Here is a 24,873-nt window from a genome sequence, read left to right on the forward strand (position 1 = left end):
TCCTTTTGCATTTGCTGGTCCTGGATGTGCAACCCATCAACTAACAACTTGCAAGCAGGATTTGCATAAAGCACTGGGACAGGACCTTGAGTAGCCTCAAAACCACTGCATTTACATTATTACATTGCAAAAAACATTGCATTTTGCTAACTAGCCTATTCAAAGCCATGATACTTAGCCAGGTATCATAGTTTCAACTATTTATTAATTAGGTGTACTAACCATTTCAGTTGTTTGTCCATTAATTTAAGCAAACTTTTATATCACTTGCTTAAAAAGTAGCCATTTCAACCATCTGGCTAATACTTTAACTTTTAGCTAATAGTTTCAAGTTTTCATTTATTAATTAGGTAGATATTTCACCCATTTTTAGCATTTGTTCTTTTTAGTTAAACATTTATATCTTACTTTTAGCAAACTATTTGAAATATTTAGTTAGCTAGCTAGTACCTATTTATTTAGCTAATTGTTTCCACTAATTCAAGTTACTTTCAACTTTTCAAACTCTTTACTACCAATTACCCCCCCCTTCTTAACAAGTATCTTCTTAACAAATACATGCACATATCTTTTAAATGTATTAATTTACAAGTTAGTGAATGCTAATGCTAATGGTAATAGTAGCTGCAGTGGTACCTTCCGAGATACAAAGACACTCGAGTGCCACGGCCTTGAATGCTTCATATATTAAAGCAAAAGGGACATCTTTATTATAATATCCCTAAGAGCATTATAATAACAATAATAATTCATTTTCCAAAATGTAAGCTTACCTTTTCTCCTTTTGCACCGCCGGGTTCTCCAGGAGGGCCCTGGGAACGAAAAAAAGGGAAATGAATCTTTTAAAATGCCCTTCCTAAGATGCTTTTAGACTTTAATCAGGAGCAATCTGATCAAAAGAAAGCATTCTGCCACATCCTGCCATGTATTTCTGAGAGCAATGGCTAAAAAAAAAAAACCCCCCACACACTTTGGTCAAATAGAAGCCATTTCTAAAATGAGGATAAGGACATTAAGATAATCAGTGCAAGGACATTGTCCAATAATTGTGTATATCATTCTTCTGCTTTCTGTGACCAGTTCTTTAATTAAAAAGCGTACTCACTGGAGGACCTGGTTTTCCAATCCCTGGTAGGCCTGGAAGTCCCGGCCTTCCTGGCTCTCCTGCCAATCCTTCCGGACCTACCATACCAGGGACACCCTGGGAAACAATTTCAAAACATATTTATTAAATGCAAACTGGACTGCAAGAATGTGACAGGTTAATTGTAGACGTGATGCAGACAGACCTTCTGTCCCTTGGGGCCGACCACACAGGCCGATCCTGCTCGACCCTGGGAAAAGGCGACAGACAAAAAGAGAATTGCCATCATCAGTGCCAACTCCCAATAATCAAACAAACTGTGTTGAAATTTATCTGCAAAATGTCTTCATAAATTGTTAAAGACACTTGTTTTCCCCCATTTGTCTGATGTTCCTTGTCTGAGAAATAAGAAAAAACGGGAGAAATGTAGAGACTAAGATGTATCATCTTCAGTGGTGCATACGTAATATTTTCTCCTTGCCTGATTCAAGTCACATCAACCGCACATTCATATTCACAATGTCAGATGGATGGGAGACTTAAGAAAATCTATCCTCCACCAAATCCGTCTGGCCACAACAAGCACTTAGCCCGGTGAACGTGAGTGTGAGTGCGCGTCTGACGCTGAAACCAGGGGAATGTCTCAGAGCACACACATGTCGTAATTTGTTCCTCAAAACTTTTCATGCGTCTACAGGATCACTGCACTGAACAGGGAAGATTAAAAGGTTTAAGTCTTCCTGAATAGACGCCCGCCTGTGTGAGAGACGAACAGCACAGTCAATGAGGCAGCATTGATTGTGCAAGCTTTGTTGCTCTAGCCTAATCTAACAGGCATTAACAGGCCGACTTAACGCAATGGGAGAGAGAGAGGAGGGGGGGATAAATATCAATGGGCGCCTGAGCTTAAATAGTAATACCGTATGAGTTTACTGAATATCCGCTCCAGCTTGATAAAAGTGGCTGCATAAGTGGATGTGCGTGAATGTATTACTATGTTTGTGAGTGTGCACTCATGTTTGTGCTATTGAAAATGTAGATTGAAAGCTAACCTCTAAATTTCAAGCCTGAAAGGTACTTTGGCTGATTCTAACGCTCTAATTCGAAAGCAAAAAGAAGTAAAACCAACGAATACAAAAACACCTACATCCTTTCCTGGGGTGCCTGTCAGACCCTGTGGACCCCTCTCACCCTTCTGACCTTTGTCTCCCTGGAGAATCAGAGGGGGGTGAGGAATGAAAAAGCAAGAGGTTAGACTTTAATTAGATGATCATTAAAAAGTCATATCTTTATTATTCATCACCAAAAGTTTCTTAAGCTCTTCACCTTGTACCCAGCTGCTTCGCCCCAGTTGGCAGGGGTCGCCTGTGGAGAGAGCGAATGGAGACAAGGCCCAGATCAATGACCTGGCTCTAAAGAAACTCTAAACAGCCACACACACCACTGGAGCATAGCAAAACAACACAGTGACCAGTTGGCAACCGGTAAGGGCTACCAGCAGGGGCCATATGCCCGATTTGGACACACACAAACAAACAACTTGAGAAACAGGAGCACATTATAGAGCAGCAGTCTGAATGGCTCTACATGGTGCATATTAATCAGACGCAACTCACTGTTGAGAATCTAAATTTAATATAGAAACAGAGACCCGGGGGTTGGTTTCACAAAGCAAAGATGGATTTTGTGGATGGATTAGATCAAACTAATTCAAATTCTTCATCTGCTGCACAAAACACGTTAGACCTTGACTATCTTAAGCAGGAATGTGTTGTAATAAATACTGGATCAATTAAGACTTCTCAACAACAACATGAAAAAATAAAGTGCTGACTGAGTGATCACACCCAACCAAGTAACACAGATGGAACTAAGAAGAAAAAAAATGTGCTTTTTGAGAGATAAACAGTGGAAAATGTGACATCAGATCAGAATGAAACGGTCTACTTCCTGCCTAATCTTGTGAATTCATGATGTGGTTTGCAGAGAAGGCACTGGCAAAATATGTGTGAATAAATGTAAAAGTAGTGCTACTGGTGTTTATGTTTCTTAAACCTAAAATACACCCGATTTTATTTTATTCTCTTCTGCCCTGTTGGGTGCTGGTGATAGTCTGAGTCTTAAGGTTGGCTAGCCTAAAGGTAGGCAGTCAAGTCAGTCTTTATATTTGTGCAATGCTCTAACTTTCTGCATTCACCGGTGGTCACGAATTGCGGCTAGTGACCGAAAGAGTGAGCCCACAAATGTCAAGAGTGAGAGATAAATGTCAGAAATTTGTTTCTTCGGGGGTTCCTGGGCTCAACCTCGGAGGAGGGGTGAGGAACTCAGTCATCCCGGGGGGCTGCTCAAAATAGAGCCACTTCTCCTCTGCATTGAAAGGAACCGGTCCAGGTGGTTCGGGCATCTGGCCAGGATGCCGCCTGGATTTCAGGCATGACCACCCAGGAGGAAACCCCAGGGCAGACCTGGGACAAGATGGAGAGATTATGTCTTTCAGCTGGCGTGGTAATGCCTTTCTATACCTCTATGAGAGGTGGAGGCAGTGGCCATGGAGAAGGGAGGTCTGGGCGATTCTGATTAGAATGCTGCCCCCTTGACACGAAGCCAGCTAAGCGGTAGAAAATGGATTGATGGGTCTGACCTGCTTCAGACAAATCGAGGATAAAATTTAAAGCTGATCTAACCCTTTAAACTAGTCAAATCTACCCTGTGAGAAACCAAGCCCCTGCATATATACTTTCATGCAAATTCGGTGAGTCACTCACCAAGTACATAAACATACAAAGCACACCATCATTCCCACTGCATAATTAATACTGGGAAAAGGATGCTGGAAAATGAGGTTTCGAATAAAGCTCAAACTAAATAGCTGGGGGGTTAGCAGGGCAGTGGAAGGTGCTGCTGTAACCTGTAGCAGAATATTGGCACTCACCGACTCGCCTTTCTCTCCCTTCTGCCCCTTGGGTCCTTCTGTGCACTGAGGTTAGAGACACTTGGTTGGCATGTATAATCACAGACCACTATTGGCCAAAATTTCAGGCTCACCACACTGCATGCCAAATAACTAAAAAAACAAACCCAAATAACAATGCCTTTCCACAAAGCGTGGCGTGGGGAGAGTGTGACACACAATGGAAAAGTAACTTACTGGACCTGAATGGGAGCCAGAACAGTCATCACCCTGAAAATAGAGAGACGTACAGAAAGAACAATGATGGCAATGAACAATGATGTGGGTGATGAATAGAATCAGTGAACACCGAACAATGCGTACCACCTAGATGGTAATTGGTCAACAGCCTGTATCGTATTGGACTACAGCAATATCAAAGCGCCAAAGCAGGCATGTCTAGGCACAAGCAATCGCATCGCTCATACCTCTGATATTAGTCTTACTACACCAATCCCCCAAAAAACACACACATATTTGTATGTCAGTATTCTTTGTTGTAATCCTTCATACTCACCCGGTCCCCTTTTTCCCCTTTCAACCCGGCAACCCCACCGAAGTTTACAACCTGCAAAACACAAAAATGCTCAGTCACCCACCAGCCTGATTTTACACCACTTTAAATAGAAAGAAAGAGAAAGTAAAGATCAGAGATCCTTACATTTTCTTCCCTATTCAGGAGTAAACACCCCCCACACTACAGACACAGAGAAACAGAGATTTATTATTATATGAGTTTAACATCCACTGAAGGACCTGCTGTGTGCCTGAATAAGAGATGCATGTTGCAGCGCCACTTGTCACCTGGCAGTGGCACTGTTGCACAAAAACAAATCGAATTCTGCTCTACAGTATGCAGTCAAAGGGAAGGAGAGGTGGGCACACACGTGTACACACACACACACACACACACACACACATCTCCCATGGGAGATGGAGATCAATAGGAATGTCTGATTCCCACAGCACAGGAGTGAGCAGACCAGCTGCTCATCACAGGAGGGCACACACACGCCTGCGCACAAACACTCGCATGCGCACACACAGGCACATGCATAGGAAATAAGGATTACCATTATAAATAACTGAAGCATTTTTAGCAGAAGCGAGTAATTAAAGCCAAATCCCCAGTCCTGTGTTTCTGGGAGCCTTGCCTTCATATTAACAGAAGGTTTGCATATAGGCTGAAGCTGTGACTGTGCTGTGAAGAGGGCTGTAACAGCACAGAGACAATGTGTAATTCTCCCACTTCTCTCTTTTTTTCCCCCTTTTCATTTCTTTTTTCTCTTTTTTTGTTTTTCCACCCTCACGCACTCACTCGCTCACTCTTAGCAGCTACAAATCTATCAATGGCTGGCTAGACCAGCTGCAGTGACGAGTCACTCTTTCCAAGCTCTCTTCTGTGAGTGTGGGCTTAGTCAAGACCTTTTATACATCTACTTAAACCTTCAGCAGCCTGTTTTTTGTTGTTTGTTCTCCACATTTCTCAAAGTTGGAAAGAAAAGTGTAAGAGCAAAATGTACTACTGAATATCGCTTTAATTCAAATCACTTTGCTGGATTTGCTGTCAAATCCAAAACTGTGAAACAAAGCTTTGGCATGTATACTATGCTTGGCATTGAGATTTCTAGACTTTCTTTCTTAATGGCAATAAGATAAGTATGAGCACAATATCGTCCAAATATTGACTGACCCTTATAAGCAGTGCAAATCATTGAATTACAGTAACAAATAACATACCTATCGACAGAGCCAGTGCTGTCAGTGCACTTTGATTACTGATTCATTACAACAAATAACACTACACATTAATTTCCCCAATTGAAGCTGCTGTTTTTTTTAGCTTCGTTTCGCAAATAAGCAGCCAAATACTGTTAAAATGTTTCTTTTGTTTGTTGAGAGAGGGAAAAAAAGAAAAATCCCTGACGCATCTGCAATGTGTCTGCCTCCCTCCAACTCCTTGGCATGCAGCTGTGTGCTTGTGGAATGGCTCCAATCCTGTGTCAGTCAGTCAGCTAACACGTTGGCAGAGAGGACAGCTTTTGCATTGTGGAAGTATTCACATTTTATTGTGTGCAGGGTTGATATCAAGTGTTTGCTAGGTGATACTTCACATTTTGAAGATGCACATGCAGGCTAAGGACATCTGTGTGGGCGTGGCTAGTTGAGAAAGTTCAGCTCAAAAATTGCAATGGCTAGCTTTTAGCTAAACATGCAACTTAAATGAAAATTAGCATGCCCATTGCTTGTTATGAGGTGGAAAGCTACTGTTATCAGCTCACTATGTAAAGAGAATGAGAATGTACACTAGGCTCTGTACCATGTAGAAGCTAAATGTGTTAGCAGTGTGAAATATGAAATGTAAATACTAAATAGGATGCAGTGATTTGGAAAGCTCATAAAGCCTCATTTTGTCACAACAGAACAGAAAATATATCATGTTTAAACTGAGACACTGAAATTGGCAGTTCCTCACATGTAAAATGCGGAGAGGTTCACCAATAGCAGTAGGCTGCTTCAGCAAATTGTGGAACGATTTCAGAATAATGTTCCTCCGCATAAAATTTTATGTAATATCATCAAAAGATTCCGAGATCTTTTGATGAAATCTCTGTGCACAGGGCCGAAAAACAAAATTAGATGGTCGGGATCTTTGGGTACTCAGGTGGCTCGGTGTTACAAATAGGCCCAATTCTGTCTGTGAACACAGCTCACTGTGCCATCCACAAATGCAGGTTCAAGCTCTAACATATGATGAAGAAGCCATATGTAAACATCACCCAGACACACTGCCATCTTTTCTGAGCCACAGATCATTTGAAATGGACTAAGGCAAAGTGGGAAGCTGTTTTAAGCTGAGAAAAAACCCAATTTTAAATTGGTTTTAGAAAACATGGACATCTATGTAGTCCTCAGAACTAATCTGGCTTGTTATCAGCCCTCAGTTCAAAAACCTGCATCTCTGATGGTATGGAGGGCGCACTGTACAATTGGCTAAGCAGTTGGCAGCTTGCACATCTGGAAAGGCATCATTGATGCTGAAAGGAATATCCAGGTTTTAGAGCAACATATGCCCCCAACCAGGAGATATCTTTTTCAGGGAATGTCATACATATTTCAGCAAGACAATGCTAAGCTGCTAAACTGCATCTCTTACACAACTTTGTAGTAAAAGATTCAAAGTAGACACCTCTGACCAACTGAAAAAATTTGGCAAAAATGCAAAGAAGACCCAGGACTGTTAAAGAGCTGGAATCATGTATCAGACAAGAACTAGTAAAACAAGAAGGAATGCTACACAGTGTTAAACATGGCCCTGTCCCAACTTCTTTGAGTAGTTGCTGCCATTGTTACAAGATAAATATATATTCTTAGTGCTTATTTTCTGATTAGATTGTTTTATGTATTTTAATAATAAAGGCCTTTATAAACCAAGGCCAGATGTGAGAAAGAACTAGGTCAGAGGGTGACTGGTCGCCTTAGCAACCAAGGCTTTAGTAAGGGGAAGTTAAGAGACAGGAAGTTTAGTGCAGAGCTGCAGAGGCATATTAATAAAATACAGGAAACCAGATAGAAAAAGCGGAACTAAGTAATACACACACACACACACACATTAGTCAGACCAGAAGGAGTTGTTTTGATCGAACCTATGTGTGTCTGTGTGTGACGTATAGCAGAACTATATATACGTATTTTGGCTGGCAATGCTTTTAGACCTGGGGGTGCGTGCTCGTGTCTACAGTTCTCCGTTTCCGGAAATGTACAATAAAGATGATTTTTTGAGCTTTGACCACTCTGAGTCGGAAGTCTTTCTCGCTCGCTAAAAGAATTCGAAAGAACCGAATTTAATACCATCAAATTCAGAATGGCCTTATTTTTTTCTTGAAACGGTGCATTTTCTCAGCTTAAACATTTGATGTGTTTTCTGTGTTGTACTGTGAATCACACAGCATCCCAACTTTTGAGGTATTGGGGTTGTACTCTAATGAGTTACTTTTCACAACACGTAATGATATGAAATAATGGATTACTTTTAAATGGCAGGAGTCTCGTATATCATCAAGTACTTTTCAAAGTCGAGTTTAGAAAACACTGCACAGGGCAACATTGGCATTACTTTACAGTCATGTTTCTGTTTTCTTGATGTTGGGCTCTGCCAACCCTTGGCTCATGATTCTTTAGCTGCTGAAGATTTCTCTATTTTCACCAACTTATGGCCAACTTTGTCTTCTAGCTAAAATGCTCTGGATAACTGGATAATCATTGCAAGGAGAGAAACAACTCCCACTCACTGTCCTGTTACTTGTATATAAACTTTACTGAAAGTACAATGTTTTGGCCCTTAGACCTTTGTCGGGTATCTGAGAGACTATGAAACTGCCAGATACATATGGCCAGCACTTCCTCGGGTGAGGCCAGAAAGTTGAATTTCCAGTAGAGTTAAGTATTACAAGTAAAAGTACATTACACAGGCGTTTTGTCTTCTCTTGCCTATGAATATTTCCTCCTACACTTCTGTTTTGAAGAAACTGACTGCATGAGCCTTTCCGTCAAAATGTTTCGATGAATACCTTAGTCGAAAGTTTCGATATCCCGCACAAAGCACACTCTCTTTTTGATATCGCCATCCCAAAACAGAGGCGCTCACTACTCGTTACGCTAACCAGCACAGATCATAATCTATGAGCTTAAACATCTGAGAACACAGGCACCAACATTCTGTCAGGGAGCCTTTCTGGTACCACTTTTTGGCATTCCCTCTCTCCATCTGCCAGGTCTCGAGCTAGCAAACACTAATGCAAATCTACAAGTGTAAATAAAAATTCATAATCTCCTCTAATGCGATCACTGAATTACTGTAGTGCATTAAAACTTTCACTGACAAATCTTAAAACAGGAACAAAAGATGGTTTTATTCATAGTGCAGGGATGCCGAACTAATTTCATATCGCGGGCCACATCCAGCCCATTTGATCTTATATGGACCAGATCAGTGAAACCTCGCCTTCCTGTCAACGTACAGAAATGTAACTATACCTTAAATCAATGAAAAATCCTAATATAAGAAAAAGAAGAGCGATTTCAACAGTATGTCTGACTTTTTCTACACAATAAAGAAATGCTGTAGAAAATAAAAGAAAACTTTTAGCATGACTAACTGGGCTTAAATTATAAAACATAAATGTGCCCATCCAGTGGGCCAGATTGGAGTCTTCACCAGGCCAATTCTGGCCCCTGAGCCTTATATTTGACACCCCCTATCATAGAGGAACCTTTCATTAAAACCTGCAGCTTGGCGATGCTGAGCATTTTGACTGACATGCCCAAGAAAGCACTCGTATAAGAGGAACAAACTATAAAAGAATAGATGAAGAAGAATGACATCAAGATTGCGACGAAAACCAGTTTCTAACTGAGCTTTGGGATTGTGACGCACAAGTCAAATCAATCCTTTATTCACATCACTTATGAAAATAATCATACTAATTCATACGCCTGTTTGGTGCATTTGTTGGCATCAGTGATGCATAATATCTCCTCATATTATCAATAGATTCCTATGGGTCGCACGACCATTTTTTACTTTTGAATAAAACAGCTGCCTGTATAATTTGACCAAATTACATTGGTAGCACAAACGAAAAACTCACTTTTGTTTCCTTGAAAGTGTGTGAGTGTGTGTGTGTGTGTGTGTGCCCCCAGCGGCAGGGCAAGCTGCGTGTTCCAACCCAGGTAATAACCTACATTGAGGAAGTCAGCGGAGGCGGCAGCCCGCATTAGTAAGCACACACCGGAGCAACATAATGAAGCGTCTGGAGTTTTGTATTCTATTTGTGAACAGAACATGCCTATTGTAGGTGAATGACAAAATTAATAGGCAGAAGCAACTCCCAACTGAGACCCAGCGAATAATGAGGTGTAAATCAGTCTTCAGTCAGTCAGCAAGCTGTGAGAATGTGTGGAGGCAGGAGGAAACAGTCCCATGCACAACACACATATACGCAGCCTGCACACACATATACACAGACACACACACATGGCCTGCATATTGTTTTCGGGTTTCTGTTTCAACAGCATATAAATGCCGAAAGACTTGTTATCCATGCATATGGTTGATATTTCCGGTTCAGATTGCAGAATGCACTGGGGTCAAAGGAAGGGTACATCCTGGGCTGCCAATAAGTTCTTAGCGATTCCTCCCTAACCTGATTTTGTTTTTCTTTTAATGAATTCCTAAAGAAAGCCAGAATACAAATGCAGAACATGTCAGCTTCACTTTTTGAACCCAGAGCTCTCTTCTGTTGAGGCGACCATCTTATGCAACAAGTGCGCAGTGTGGTTAGAAATTCAGTACTGTAAAACCGTAAAACCACATGTGCTTTGTGTGTATGCGAGGCTTACTTTTTCTGCAAGATCCTTGGATGCAAAAATCTCCTGTTGGCAGAAAAGAAGAAAAGAAAGCAAAGAAAGAAAACGTCAGGCACTTTTGTTTTCTTCAATTCATATTTGAGCATGACCATGACCACCATGATTTTCACCTTAATGACTTGATTAGCTAATATTAGGCCATATTGACTCAAACACATTAGCATTTTGGCGCTGGTGTGATAACATTCTTACCAGAGCCTGATTTCCTTCTCAAATTTGTTTAATCTACATTATTATTATGGTATGTTTCTAGTTCCTTTTAATTCCTGTGCTTTGTTGCTATAAGTAACCAAATGCCCTCAAAAATCACAGGGCTCTACATCATATGACATTTTTTCTTTTTAGGGGCAGCATAGAGAAGCTTCTGTTTTCCTATTGCTTGTCCGGCGCATCCCCGTAAATTTTTGTTACCATTACAATTCATTGCATCAGAAGAAGAACAAAGGAAGATGGAATAAGGGCCATCTTGGTTGCACACATGGGTCATTATCCTTTATTCTTTATTTTTGGTTTTTATGAAAAAGAAAAGGAGATGAAAGAAGATGAGTAAAGTGAGAGAGAAAGCAAACGCTGTAACTCTGGAGCCTTGGGGTAAGTAAAGAGATGGACCCTGCTGTGCACAGTATAAAAAAAAGTCAGACAAAATAAATAAGTAAAAACAGCCAACAAAAGAGGGATAGAGGAAGCACAGAACGCTGAGCGGAAACAACCTGTTCCAAGATGGAAAGTTGGGAGGTGAACAATAAGAAAGCATGTCAGCAAAGGGAAGGGGGGAGAAGTCATTTTTACAGCTGGTGTTGGACCTCATCATAAAAAGTCCAAGAGATACACGATGGGGCCCTGGAAACGAAACACAAAGGACTATTGAGTCTATTGAGGACTAGACGACCTTTCGGGGGTTCTGGGTTGAAAGCAAGAAAAAGAGGTTTCCAGTGGTCAGAGATAAGAAACACTGAGGGGGAGATTTGTTATACTTCAGAAAGGCAGTACCTGCTGTGACCCCATGCCTGTGTGGGTTCACTCCAGGCACTCTGGCTTCCTTTCACAGTCCAAAGATATGCATTATACTGGAGGTTAAGTGGTGATTTTACATTTGGCGTAGGTGTGAATGTGAGTGTGAATGGTCGCTCTTTCTTAGCCCCGACAGACTGGCAGCCTGTCCAGCATATCACCAGGGTAAGGGGAGGTTATCCAACTGAGATTTCAGGATATGATAAAGGACATAATCGGGATATTATTTTTAAAAGAATTAACTGGTCATTACAAAGTCTTAAAGCTCGCTAAATACAAAACCAAATGACATATTACACCATATCATTATTTATTTCATGAAAATAAACAATAATGTACAATAATGTTATAGAAGCAACTGTTGCTGGGCAGCAGTCTTTAAAGGGTTATAAGCAAATTTCCAAACAATTTGACAACCATGATTCTAAAGTGAGAGAGCATTCCCAAGTGAAAAAAATTCCCATCTTCCAAGGAGTGATCATCACACTAACTTCACCCCAAAGTCAGGCATTGCTCAACGAAGCTCCAATAGCCAAAGAGCTACAGTCCACAGGCCTCAGTTAGCATGTGTAATGTTAAAGTTCGAAAAAGACTTAACACGTATAGCATGTTTGGAAGGGTTGCAAGGAGAAAGCATCTCTCTTACAGGAGCATATCAACATGGCTTAGGTTGCAAAGTTGCATCTAAAACAACCACAAGACTTTTGGAATAATGTCCTTTGGATAGATGAGAACAAAGTGGACATGTTTGGCCATAATGCAAAGCACTTTGTTTGGTGAAACTCAAATGTCAGTACTAACACCTCTTACCAACTGTCAAGCATGGTGATGGAGGCGTGACGATTTGGGCTCTAGACACCTTACAGTCAGTGAGTCAGCTAAAGCTTTGCTGAAATTAGAAACTAGACAATGATCCCAAGCACAGCAGCCAATCTACAACAGAATGGCTGAAAAAGAAAAGAATCAAGGTCTAGCAATGATCCAATCAAAGTCTAGACTTCAACCTGATTGAAATGCTGTGGTGAGATGTTAAGAGAGCTGTACATTAAAAAATGCCCACAAATGTCAATGAACTGAATCAAGATTGTAAAGAAGAGTGGGACTAAATTCCACGGCATTGTGTTAAGTTATACAAAAAGCTGATTAGTTCAATATACTGCTAAATGTGGTTCTAGAAGGTACAGAATCAGGGGTTTACTTAGTTTTTCATGCACTGCATCTGCATTTTGGCTCAGTTTTTGTTAAATAAACAATGACATGTGCAATACTGTTGTTGTTTATTTCATGCTGTATTTAACTAATCTTAAGAGCTATATTATTTTTAAATACGCCTTGATATATAAAAGAAGGCGACTGTCTTTTTATCCTTACCGCATAACATAATGAAAGAGGCATTCCAGTATACAGATTTGGACAGTTCTTGGACGAGTTTTGTGTTAAATATTTCATTCCACATGCATGAAGAGTTGGAACAAGCTGAGCTAAAGCAAATATATGCATAAATCAGATGTGAGGTAGGGAAGGAACAGAATTTTTTTCAATTTTTTTTAAGTTTTGCTTAAAAAACAAACAAACATAATGATCATAAGAAATGCTCACTTTGACGATCTAAGCTGGGTTTCTTTCAATAGCTTTATATTCATATTATGCCTCTGTTACCTGAAATCTTTGTCCAGTCTTTGTCCTTAAAAAGCACATAAACACACCAAAAAATAGGCCAAAAGCTACACAGAAAGCAATTCGGCCATCAACGGTTTTTGTCACAAAAGGCTGAGCCATGCTAAGTGCTAAGTGACATAACTTTGCAGGTCCTCAGAGCCACGGTGTACAACTTTTACTCCAGCCACTAAAACAACTTTCATGTTTAGAAGTAGTAGAAGGCTATTTGTAGATGAAAAAGAAAGGAATCTACATCTATAGAAGTTGTTTTTCGAGTCTCTTCACATACGCCAAGGTTAACTTGCTGTCTCTCTGTTAATCTAAGGTTAATGCTTGCTCTGGTATGCATCAATAAAATCTGGCTCACACACTGGAATCTTGGATTTCACAGTTTATTTAGTGTGTACAAAAGTGACGCACAGATGAAATTAGAATTACCAGTCTTTGCGCGCTATGCTACTATATTTAAAAAACAAAAAGAGTGAGAGAGGACGGGTACAGAAGAGATAAAAACATTAATCATAATAAGACTAAATGCCTTGTTACCTAAAAGCAGTCAGTCTACGAGAACTTATAAAAGCAGAAAAGGCGAGAAAGAGTGAAAGGTGAGGAAACCATCTATGGGACTGATTACTGTCTTGAAATCTGCCAGAGTTTAAAGTTAGCACCCCACAGGACAAACACCAGGCCCTAATGAATAGATAATTGGATACAGATCCCATTAATATGAATAATAAAACAGGCAGCTGTGAAAACAAAAATAAATTGCCTATATGTTACTGGAAGATCTTCCACATATCAAGTGATATTAAAGCTAGAACAAAATTTTTTTTTGAAAAGTATTGTGACAATTTGAGGAAAAAATGGCTCCCATGTGTTGCATAAGGCTCTATTTGTCATGCGTTGGACACTGCTCACAGACACTTTGAACAATTGCTACCAGCAGACTTTATTGAACAGAAGTCATAGAAAATGACAAAATGATAAAGACTACTGCAGAGCAGAAAACATGTTGTCCATGGTGGAGCTTCAACGGAGAACAACAAAGCCATTTGGTACAAGTCCTGCTGGCCAGCGTTTGCTTGCCAGCAGGAGCATCTCAGACAGCTCAAACTGCCTGAAGAACAAAGCTTTAGCCAAGTGTATGTCTGTGTTTGTCTGTGTTATTTCTATGCCTGATGGGAGGTGGGGGTGTGTGAGATAATTCACGATCCAAGATTCAAGCGTTTGGGTTTTTTCCCCCCTTCATTTTGTTCCTAGAGTAAAGTGTTTGTCATTGGTATTAGAATTACTTGGGCATAAGAAGCGAATCTGCCGTGTACGGTAATTGGTGCATGTGTGTCTCCTTAGAGTTTCCACATGACATCGAGTCATTATCCTAATGTCCACCTGGAGGGCAAAATGAGGCTTTCCTCCATTTACTCTGCCATAGTTCTTCAGTAGCCAAATCGCATACATGTTTTCTTTGGTGGGTCATTTAAACTGACGTTCGACAAATAACATACATAGGTAGGAGAATAAGTGGAGGGATTTTCCTTTTCCACGTGATAAGTTCAAGTGGACTTCCAGCAGGAACATCTTGTTGACTCTGTTTTTTTTTTTTGGCTTTTTCTTCTTCTGAGAGGTGATTACAATATTTTCTGGACAGTAAGACGATACTAAAACAATGCTGACTTGTCATCTAAATCATCATTATGGTTAAATCTTGAATTAATGTTAGAAAATACAGTATAGAGTAGTAAGTGTAGAGTAGGTGGCAACAACAAGGTTGAAAAGTCCTAAATTTATAGTTAAAGCTATTATCATTTGGACTATTCCATTTCACCCCTCTCCCAATGGTGCATCCCATTTGTCCACTATTGAAAAGTCATTGATTTATAGTTGACAGGGTATTTAAAAAACCATGGTAAAGGACATTACTGCATCTCCTCTATAAATACATCAGATAAGGACTCACTTACATTTTAATGCTTGAATTGTGCAGTGACACATACTGTAGATGTGTGAGTTTCACTATTAGACTCTTCTAAAGTGTCATTAACTGAAGTTTGCTTGCAAATATAACTTTGATGTCACGATTATGTACAGCAGAGCTCAAGAAAGAGAGAGAGCGCCAGAGAGCGCAAGAGGAAGACAGACTCACATTAACATACATTAAGTAAAAAAAAAAAAAATCAAAATCTGAACAAAGTATGCTCCTTTCATACTTTTTTCATGTTTTATTCACTTTATGGTTTTGTAATGTCTTTTGTAGATGTGGTGATTACAAATGGTGGCAGTGACAGTCTGAGAAATCTCCTTGAGAGACAATGCAGGAGTGAATTCACTAAAACCTATGATAATGTTGATTTAATAAATTAAATACATTTGTACAAGTAGTACAACATTTTGAAATATTATCAGTAACTTGCTATTCTTGCATCAGTTGAAACACCACTGAAGTCCTGTTGATCTTTAGTAGTGGTGTCCACATGGTTTATAATTGCCAGGTCTGTGCTGCTGTTCTGTGATTATTGTGTAATTATTATTTTTTTATCTCTAAACAGCTAGAAATTTCTCGCTTTGTGTTTGTGCATCGGTAGTCTTACCTGGTTAAATGTGTTGTCCAACAGGTCGTTTTCAGCAGCACGGCGGCTCTTGGGAGCATCAGGAGGGCACTGCAAGAGAGCAAAGACAAGATTTAGATCGCTACGGTTTAAATTTCTGCTTTGGGTAGGATGTAAAATTTGGATAAAATCATATTTCACCAACTTTAAGAGACGTTTGGGATAAATCCCTTCTGATAAGAAGAGTTCACATTCAAATAACATAATAGTCACTGACTTTGTGCGTAGAAACAAAAAAATCTCTCTTATTTAGTTGCGTTTAAAGACGCTGCAACCTTCATGGGTGTGCATATACAAATATGTATGTGCTCCTCCACTTCTCATTTCAAATTTAAACGCCGCTTGGAGGAGGCCCTGCAGCACACACGCCTTGAGCAAAGGAGAAGAGGTTTTCGTCTTCAAACCCTCTAATCAATTTTACAGGATCCAATCCCTCCTCCAGAGGCCTCTGCATTTTCAAACTTCTGGAGGAGCTTCTCACCCTGTTTGTATCCCTCCCATGAATTCATCTGGTAATGAAAAAGCCACATATGCATGCACGAAACGACACATAAGCACAGACAACCCTGGAGAATTGCTACAAAAAGTTGGGTGAATTCGTGAAATACCTTCAGCTTAAAAATAAACTCTGAACTGGCTGTTTGCAATTCTTCCCATGAACAACTGCTTGCTCAACACACTTTTATGGGGTTTTCAGTCCAATGAATCTGTTTTCTATTTGATAAGGTGCTTGTCTGAAGTTTGCAAACAATAACTGCTCAAAAACACAGAAGAAAAGAGGTAGACAGGCAAGACAAAGACAAAGAACTATAAAAACAATGAAACAGAATAGAAAATGGCTTCTGGAAGGTGCGACAAGGAACGTGAATGATCGAAAACGGCTTTTAGTCACGCCTTAAGCTAATAATATTGGCAAATCACGTTTTATGTGCAAATAACCAAATTAAATTCTTGTCGATTAACATATTATAGATTCAAACAAAGTTTCTGGAGCAGAATTACGACAATAATCTTAGTCAAACAGCTGATGGAGTCCTATAAAAATACGGGCTTCCTGCATGCCATGATCTACAGCCAAGTTTTTTTCTTCCTTTCTGAGCACCAAAAATAAGTGGAAGGGGAAAAACAGCACAAAGCATTATAAAGACAAAGCATTGCCGATTAACAAAAAAACCCATAAAGCCTCAAGAGAAATTGCAGAGACTTTTTTTATGGTATTTAATTTGGATAATGCAGACTCAGCTTTTCTTGCAGCTGTTTAACAGTAAAAGCTATCCAACAGATTACTTTTACTGTCATGGAGCTGCGACAAGTGCTGAGTTACAGTCACTGGGGCTCAGTTCAGCTCAGCTTTAGTTTAACAAAAGTAAGAGTCTGCTCCAAATTTACATTCAGTCAGGTTTACAAAACAACACTATTTTACTTTATTTGAATTTTTAATGAACTTCGGGTTTAAACAAGCCAAAGACCTTCAAACAGAAATAACAGCATTATACTGCTAACACAATTTTGGCTCTTTGCGAGCATCTGCACAGACAGCATGCTAACTCAAAGCTAGCCAAGAACCCAGAATTCTGTTAAAGCTGAGTGTATGCTAACACCAGCCGAGCAGCCAGATCCTCATCTTCAACAGGTAACAAAAGCAGTGATGAACAGTCAGGCTTGCAGCCTCTATTTCTGTGGTGACTGCTTTAAAGTTTTTGTGCCCCAACACTGGTCTAATTCGATAGTGTAGAGTTAGGCTAGCTCTTTTGTGCGCTAAGCAGCTCTTTTTTATGCTAAAGTAGGGCATGCTGTAAAGTGCACGTAGACGCAGAAAGAAAGCAAAGAGTTTCCTAAAAAGCTAAACTTTTCATTTAAACTCTTTGCTATTAGTCTCTGCTCCAGACAAAGTTATAGTTGCTGGTAAAGAGAGTAAGGGTTTCCTCTCTCACCCGTGCCCCAGGTATTTCACAGCAGGCCTCGTGCATGGCAAGCGAGGGGTCGCAATACAGCACTGCCTGCTGAATATCCATCTGCAAAAAACAGAGACAGACAGAGAGAGAGAGAGAGGATAGTAAATATGGTGCTGGATGTGGCGGTGTCTAAGGGTACTTTGCTTTGTTTATTTTATTAAGAACATCAAGTGTAAATGAGGCAGTAAACATGGCTGAGAGTCAATTAATTTCTCATTAATGTAAAGCAATGGGAAATCACTTCATCAGATGCTTCCTGTGAATGTCTGCGGTTGCGTGAGAGTGTGCATGTGTTCCCCCCTGAACTGACGAAAGACCTTTTCTGTTTTCCCAGCTAGGCCGGTTAACCGATCATTAAATTAAGTGTCCGGATTACTGGATCTATTTAGCACTAATAGTCTCAATTCACTACATATATTCGCTTAGGTAGGCTTATGTTATTAAATCAGGACTCATTGAGATTGTCTTAAAGGAATGAATACCTTATGGGTGTAAAACACATGCACATACACATAAATATAAGCTTAAACGTCTATGATTTCAGTTGAAAGGCATTTATGGGAGGATGGTAGGGAATGTCTTTTTTCCTGGATAAATGCTTCGATAAAGTGGTGAAATTCTAAATGTCAGGGGTCTACTGTGTTATATTACTCAACTGTGCTCTAGGATGCCCTCATCTGTGGCACTAACCTCAACCTGGCTCATTCATAACGCCTCTGAAACAGTTTGTTCCTCATACAGAGAGACTAAAGGTCACCATATGCTCAAATAGTAACTTGAGATGACATTTACGTTGCAAACCTTAATCTTAATCAAAAGCTCTTCAACAGTCAAGACCGTGAAGTCAAGCGTGTGATATTTCTTTGCCTAATGTACCTCTATTTTCCCAGTAGACCATTTTTAAAAGCATGAAATGGCCAAGCACTAGCTAAAAAAAACTCTACCCTTGGCAAACCTTGGGCTTTGCTTGCATTTGTATTGAATATTTTAGGGGAGTAAAAAAAACTAAATTTAACCTGTGATCGATACCTTCTATAAACAACAAGACTTCATTTTTTGGGTGGAAAAAATGTTCCAATCTTGCTTAATTCACAACACTGAAACACGCTCAGGAGGCTCAAAAGGACAACTGCAAACTCTGGTAACTGGTGTGTTTTAATCTGGCTTCGAGTTCTGTCGACCACTTTATTTTAATCAATGTGCTGGCGGCAGATTGCACCGCTCTCGATTTGTTTTGCACCCAGCTTTGTGAAAGAAGCCTCACTGTTGAAATTGGGAGCACCTAAGTCACGCCACAGAAGAAAAAAAAACAGATCACGTCGCTCCAGTTTCTGCATATTTATACACCGAGTTTGAGGACTGTTTTAAAATATGGCTAAGGCTTTCCACAGTCAGGCTCTCGGTTACTTTGCTGATATTTTAATCCCTATAGAGTCCTCTGGCAGAAGCCTCCTGGTTTTTTCCAGCCACTCACTTTGTTACTCGGGGTGAATGAGACCTTGCTGTTCGTGTCTCAGCATTGGAGCTTTCTGCCTGAGCATCCCAAGTAAATCAATAGCAGCTTTTAGGGTTCCGCTCTGTAAAACCAAGCGAGCACTGAATGTTTAGCCCAAATGTGGCCCTATTTTATGGGTCTCATTTGGTCTTAACTTATAACGCTGACTCAGATTGTCTAACTCTGCCAAAGGTCTGCCTGATATGGGCCAGATGTTAGATATGTTGCAACCATTTGGGGCACATCTGGCCCACACACCATTTGATAGTGCCAGATTAGCTCTAAATGTATCTACTATCTAGGAAGTGTCTTTACTGAGGTTTTCCTGTTAACTATACATGTAAGTTTTTTATATCCTGTGTGTTTATGATTTTCTGTATTTTTTTTAAATGTCTTCATTGTTTAGTCTGTTGTTTATTCTTGACACTATAAAAATAAAATTATTATAATTTTTATTAATCTCATACTTGCACAGCCCCAGCATCTGACGCCCGAATACCCAGCAGAGTGTGTCCATCAGAGGGAAGGGCTCCTCTGGGCTCCAGGGGTTTGGTCTCAATTGAGCTGCAATCCACATGGAGGGAAGCAGCCCCGTGTTGGACACTGAGGGCCAACTTGTGCCAGTGCAGATCCATCAAGGCTTCCACTCCGTCTCCGGTGAAAACACAACCCACCAGGTCCGCTGAAGGGTTTGCCCCTCTGGCTCGAAAGGACAGGGTGCGATCTGGGCCGCTGACGTCTACGGAGAGCTGGGTTTTAGTTGGAGGCAAAGAACAGGATGAATGAGGTGGCATTGTACCAGTTAAACTCAAAATAATGCAAATAGGTAAAAAAAAAAAAGTAGTATATCTCAAAGTGTTTGACTGGCAGTGGCTTCAACAAAGTTTAATACAGTACGTACACGTGATTACCACCTAACAAACCTGTACAATTGACTAGCAAAGATACGGTAAAGGGGAAAGACATATTAATTACACACACAAGCAGTACAGCCAATCAATCACTGCTAATGAGGCGACTTGGCCTCCATCCATCATACACGCCAAGTATTTAAATCTGGCCTCCAACTCTTAGTGATTATCGGGACTCCGAGGGACTCCAGTGCTTCATCATGGAACACAAGTGAATAACAATGAAGGTGAATGAAAGAGGAGAGTGGGAGATGATCGAAAGAAGACTGACAAAGAGACAGGGAGCAAAAGAGAGGGTATCGGATGAAAAATACGAGGGGACAAAAGGCGTATGGAATGAAAGAGGGGGGAGAAAATTGAAAAGATGTCACAAGAGAAAAGAAATCGAAAGGGAAAGTGGATGACTATGCAAGAGAGAGATGAGCGGCGGAGAGAATGAAAAGACAAAAAAGTGAGAGGGATAAAAAGGTGAAAGATCAAGGGAGAAGCAAGTAATGAGAGAACAGAAGGAAAGAGAGTAGTGAGGGGGAGGAGAAAGTGTAAAACTGAGGAAATGATGAGTGAGCCGCACCTGTGGATATCCCTGCGCATCCGATATCTGAAAGAGGTAGATGGTGTCTCTCAAGGCAGCCTTCTTTAACGCCAGGGTGAAGACCAGAGTGAACTCCTCTGGCAGGCCATGGGGGAACACCTGGCTGGAGCACAGAAGTTCAGAAGGGTCAGATACAAGATACTCCTCTATTCACAAGAGCCGCAAACTGTGAAGCTGCACACAGAGAATGATTAAAGAGGGACTTCTCCAATTTTATACTAAAAGCTCATGGGGAGTGCTAGCCTCTCACACTTTAGAGAACTCACTGAGAACCAGTAACAAAAAGTATTTTTAAAAAATAAGAAAATAGCTAAACTACAAAGAGCTTGTGCTACAAACTAAAAACATAAAGTTTAAAGTTATAATGTGTTTTTGATGTTTTTTGGGGGCATTACTCTCTTTATTGGAGGAGAAATGAAAAAGGCAGAAAACACAGGCAAAGAAAAACTAGAATATTCAGGGTTTAGGAGTCTATGAAGAATGAATAGAAAACTAAAACTACAGTCATACGTTCTCCCAGTGATTGCTAACAAAGATATTATGAAGTCATTCCATTGTTTGGGGAAATAGATTTGTATCCAGTGCTTTTGGTGCTCATCAGGCAGTAAAGGTTTGGATGTCTCAACTTCCTTTATATCAGATTTTGAGACACAAACAGTTCTTATCATTTGTATGCTGATGATTTTCTTCTTTATATCACTTTTAAGCCTCGATGTGTTTTAAAGCTTTAATTGCACGGAATTGTTTGAACTGTATAAAAGCCTGGATGTTATGTAATTTTCTTCAGCTGACTGAGAATAAAACAGAGATCCTCATGTGCACCTCTGCCAGCCTAGTCCCCCAGGTCCTTAGAAATCTGGGTTCGCTCTCCTGTTATGTCCTGTTTATGTTATGTATTAGAGACCTGGGAACGACTGTTGATGAGAACCAGATGTTAGGGTTGGTTTGAATGTTAAGGCTTTAGTTTGTTCTTGTTTTCATCATCGGAGAACTATAATACATTTTCATCCTATTATATCCAGATTCTCCAAACATTCTCACATGTCACCTCTGCTGATATTACTGCAATTGCTCTGCATCAAATTTAGAAATTAATTCAAAGTTCTGCTATTCACTTTTTAGGTTCTGCGTAAAGTACCGACATGTATTAACAAACTTTTAAAGCCATATGTCACCAGCAGGACTCTCAGGTCCTCTGATCAAGGCTAATCATCCATACTGAAATGTAGATTAAAAACTAAAGGTGATGGAGACATTGCAGTAGTGGCCCCCACTCTCTAGAATTCTCTCCCCTCCAGTTTATTTTCTGTGAGCTTATCTGTGTATGCATTCAAAGGCAGCTGAAGACTCATCTTTTTAAATTGGCATTTGGGTAGCATCCACACATTTTCTATCATTTATCCGGGTTCCGTTCGTACAGGCAACAGCCTAAGCAGAGAAATCCAGACTTCCCTCATCCCAAATCTTCTAGTTCACCCGAGTAGTTCCCAACCCAGAGTCATAATCTCTCCAGCATCCTGCATCTGCCTCAGAACAGGACAGAAGTCTCGCCTCACTTAGTAGTCGTCCAGAAGGCATTCCAGTCAGTAAGGTAAGGTAAAGACCATACAATAATAGAAAGGAAACCCCAACAATCAGATGACCCCTATGAGAAAGTACATGGCAACAGTGGGAAGAAAACACTCTATATTAACAGGAAGAAAACTCCGGCACAACCAGACTTAGCGAGGGGCAGCCATCTACCAGTTGGGGGTGATTGTCCCAAGTTCATGAAAACTGCTTGAGTCACTTAAACCTGCACCAGTCAAACAATAAGCTAATAATGGCTTCATGTGTGATGTAAAACCTGCCTTCTCAGGGGAAAACCTGCTGCTTAACCTTTTCAAGCCAACACATCTTATGTACTATGTGGCCTCTGAGTGAACTGAAAATCTAACACGTGACGTGAAGTGTCACATAGAGCCCCCAAAACAGATAGTGGTCTAATAAGTCTTAGCAGATCTCTATAAATATATTCTCTATATGAATATGGAGGAACAATGACCTAAACTCATTGGCCAGTAAGGAGTTAGTTTGGAGAGCAGAAAAGGGAATGTAGTTACTGTACTGCAGCACCACTAAATAATTTGCATGTATAGAAATATTTATAGGTGTGTACACTAAGTGTATTTATGGGTTACGAATATATGTACCAGCCTACTGATGGTTACTGTGTGTTATTTGCAAAACACGTCTTCACATGAAGACAGTCAGTAACCAGAGAGTTGCCGTCTCATTTAATTGGGCTTTTACTCGCAGGGACAAATCTTTGGGCTCATATATCTTTCCTTCACGTCCTCATGAGCACAGAGTAACAAAGTAATCCTGTGTGTGTTTGTGTATTTACACACTCCTGTGTGAGTCCTGTCCTTTTCCATGCATGTTTCCATTACGTTTCTATTTTTTTCATCTGTTTTTTTTTTTTTTTGCACTATACATTTTGTGACTGAAGTACAATGCAAAGCCCATGTGTTACCCTTTGGCATTAATTTTCATAGCAGATACAGTCCGGCAAGCCTCATCTCTCAGTTGCTGGTCAAGGGCACCTAAGCACATAAATATAATACACACACGCGCACACACGCATTCACTGCTTGGAAGTGTGCAGATGTATTGAGAGATGAAGGAGCAGCTGGTTTCCCCTTCCTAGAAGTGGGGTGACAGTGATTTATAACTGAGGAAAGATCCAAGGGAAAACAGCCAACTACAGGATGTCAAAACAAAGCGAAGATGAGTGGAAGAAAAGGGTGATAAAGAAAAACACATGAAAGAAAGCGAGTAAAAGATGAGAGAGTAGAAAACTTACAGCAAATTTCTTGGTACAATATGAAAATGCATGAGAATTTGCCTTTAACTAATCCGCACATAGGTAGAGATAATATATAGGAAACTCTGGGGTCGACACAGATTGTGGAAATGAAATGGAAAAAGCACACACAAGAAAAAGAAATAGACAGGGAAATGGAGAGGAGAGACAGAAAATCCAATGTTGAGAACATAGTTGTTTTGCTGTCGATTAGTGACATGAGCTGCAGGGCACAAAAGCACTCATAGTACTGAAACTATTGACTTTTAAGTTGGAAGTACTGCAACTTGGCCTATTATGTTCAGGGTCAGACATATACACACAAACATGCAACGGGGAGATAAATCACTCACTGCGGGGCCCAGCAGATTCAGATCGAGACTCTTCTAACTCTGAGAGAAAGTTACTTGTTAAAAAAACAGAAAAGAGAGCGAGAAAGAGGAAGGCGGCAGAAGAAAGTCTCTGTGAGCCAGAGAGGCACAGGGGAAGATGGGAAGAGGAAATCTAATGTTGAAATAGCAGATCTCTAGTTTAAGATGAGAATATCACCTGGAGAGGAATACAGACACCCTTGTATTGGGTTCTAACTGTGCTGGAATCAATTGCTTTCAGTGGAGAGGACTTCTATCCCTGATGGCATTATACACAACTAAACGTAAGGAATTTTAAACAGCTAGAACCTGACGCACACACACAAAAAGGGAAAAAGCACAATTTCAAGTTATAGCGGACATATAATGTTACTTTTCCCTTGAATGCTAACGTTAGCATGCTTGAATTTCCACAATGACAATGCTTGCATGCTGATTTTACAACTGAAGCTGATAGGAAAATAAAAAAATAAAAGCTATCACAATCCTTCTTGAGAGGACAGTCAATATATGATTTAAATTTCATCAATTCCATCTATCCGTGAGTGGAGAGTTTTCTTTCAGAACCACAAATGTCAGTGTCTTGCGTTAGCTGAAACGCCAGGGGATTACCAACATCTTTAGGATTGATCCTCTGGGCACCTTGGCTGCCTCTACAAATTTGTATCAGATGATATGTCAGTCAATTTGACAGCTGCCAGACATTTCACTAAAAGCAAGATACGTCTTCCTGCTGGTAGAGCTAGAGGGTAAACCAAGGTGATCAGTGGAGCAATTAGAATATATTCTCTGGAGACCACAAATGTCTGTAAAAGTTTACAGCAATCCATCCTGTAGTTTCTGAGATGTTTTGGTTCAGACCTAAGCGGTGGAACAACCAATCAACATATTGAATAACTGACAGACACTGACATCCCCAGTGGCAGGTGGATAGCACTGCTAATAAATTATGTTCCAGAGCCCCG

General features: G+C 40.3%; 1 protein-coding gene across 4 annotated transcripts in view; it reads right to left on the reverse strand.

Moving 5' to 3' along the window:
- The window catches only part of col16a1 (collagen, type XVI, alpha 1), a 78,537-nt gene that overhangs the window by 33,144 nt on the left and 20,520 nt on the right, over window positions 1–24,873 (reverse strand). For 3 of the 4 annotated variants that reach the window (XM_039605438.1, XM_039605439.1, XM_039605441.1), the window contains 14 exons: window positions 20,672–20,795; window positions 19,657–19,938; window positions 17,674–17,754; window positions 15,722–15,790; window positions 10,437–10,469; window positions 4,696–4,731; window positions 4,552–4,602; window positions 4,233–4,265; window positions 4,017–4,061; window positions 2,411–2,449; window positions 2,232–2,294; window positions 1,290–1,334; window positions 1,106–1,201; window positions 774–812 (listed from right to left, as the gene is read on the reverse strand). In XM_039605438.1, coding sequence (XP_039461372.1) covers window positions 774–812; window positions 1,106–1,201; window positions 1,290–1,334; window positions 2,232–2,294; window positions 2,411–2,449; window positions 4,017–4,061; window positions 4,233–4,265; window positions 4,552–4,602; window positions 4,696–4,731; window positions 10,437–10,469; window positions 15,722–15,790; window positions 17,674–17,754; window positions 19,657–19,938; window positions 20,672–20,795 — 1,036 coding nt within the window. The remainder of the gene's footprint in view (window positions 1–773; window positions 813–1,105; window positions 1,202–1,289; window positions 1,335–2,231; window positions 2,295–2,410; window positions 2,450–4,016; window positions 4,062–4,232; window positions 4,266–4,551; window positions 4,603–4,695; window positions 4,732–10,436; window positions 10,470–15,721; window positions 15,791–17,673; window positions 17,755–19,656; window positions 19,939–20,671; window positions 20,796–24,873) is intronic. The other variant, XM_039605440.1, reaches the window with a different exon arrangement.

The sequence above is a fragment of the Oreochromis aureus genome, linkage group 22 (assembly GCF_013358895.1).
Source record: "Oreochromis aureus strain Israel breed Guangdong linkage group 22, ZZ_aureus, whole genome shotgun sequence".
NCBI classification, from domain to species: Eukaryota; Metazoa; Chordata; class Actinopteri; order Cichliformes; family Cichlidae; genus Oreochromis; species Oreochromis aureus.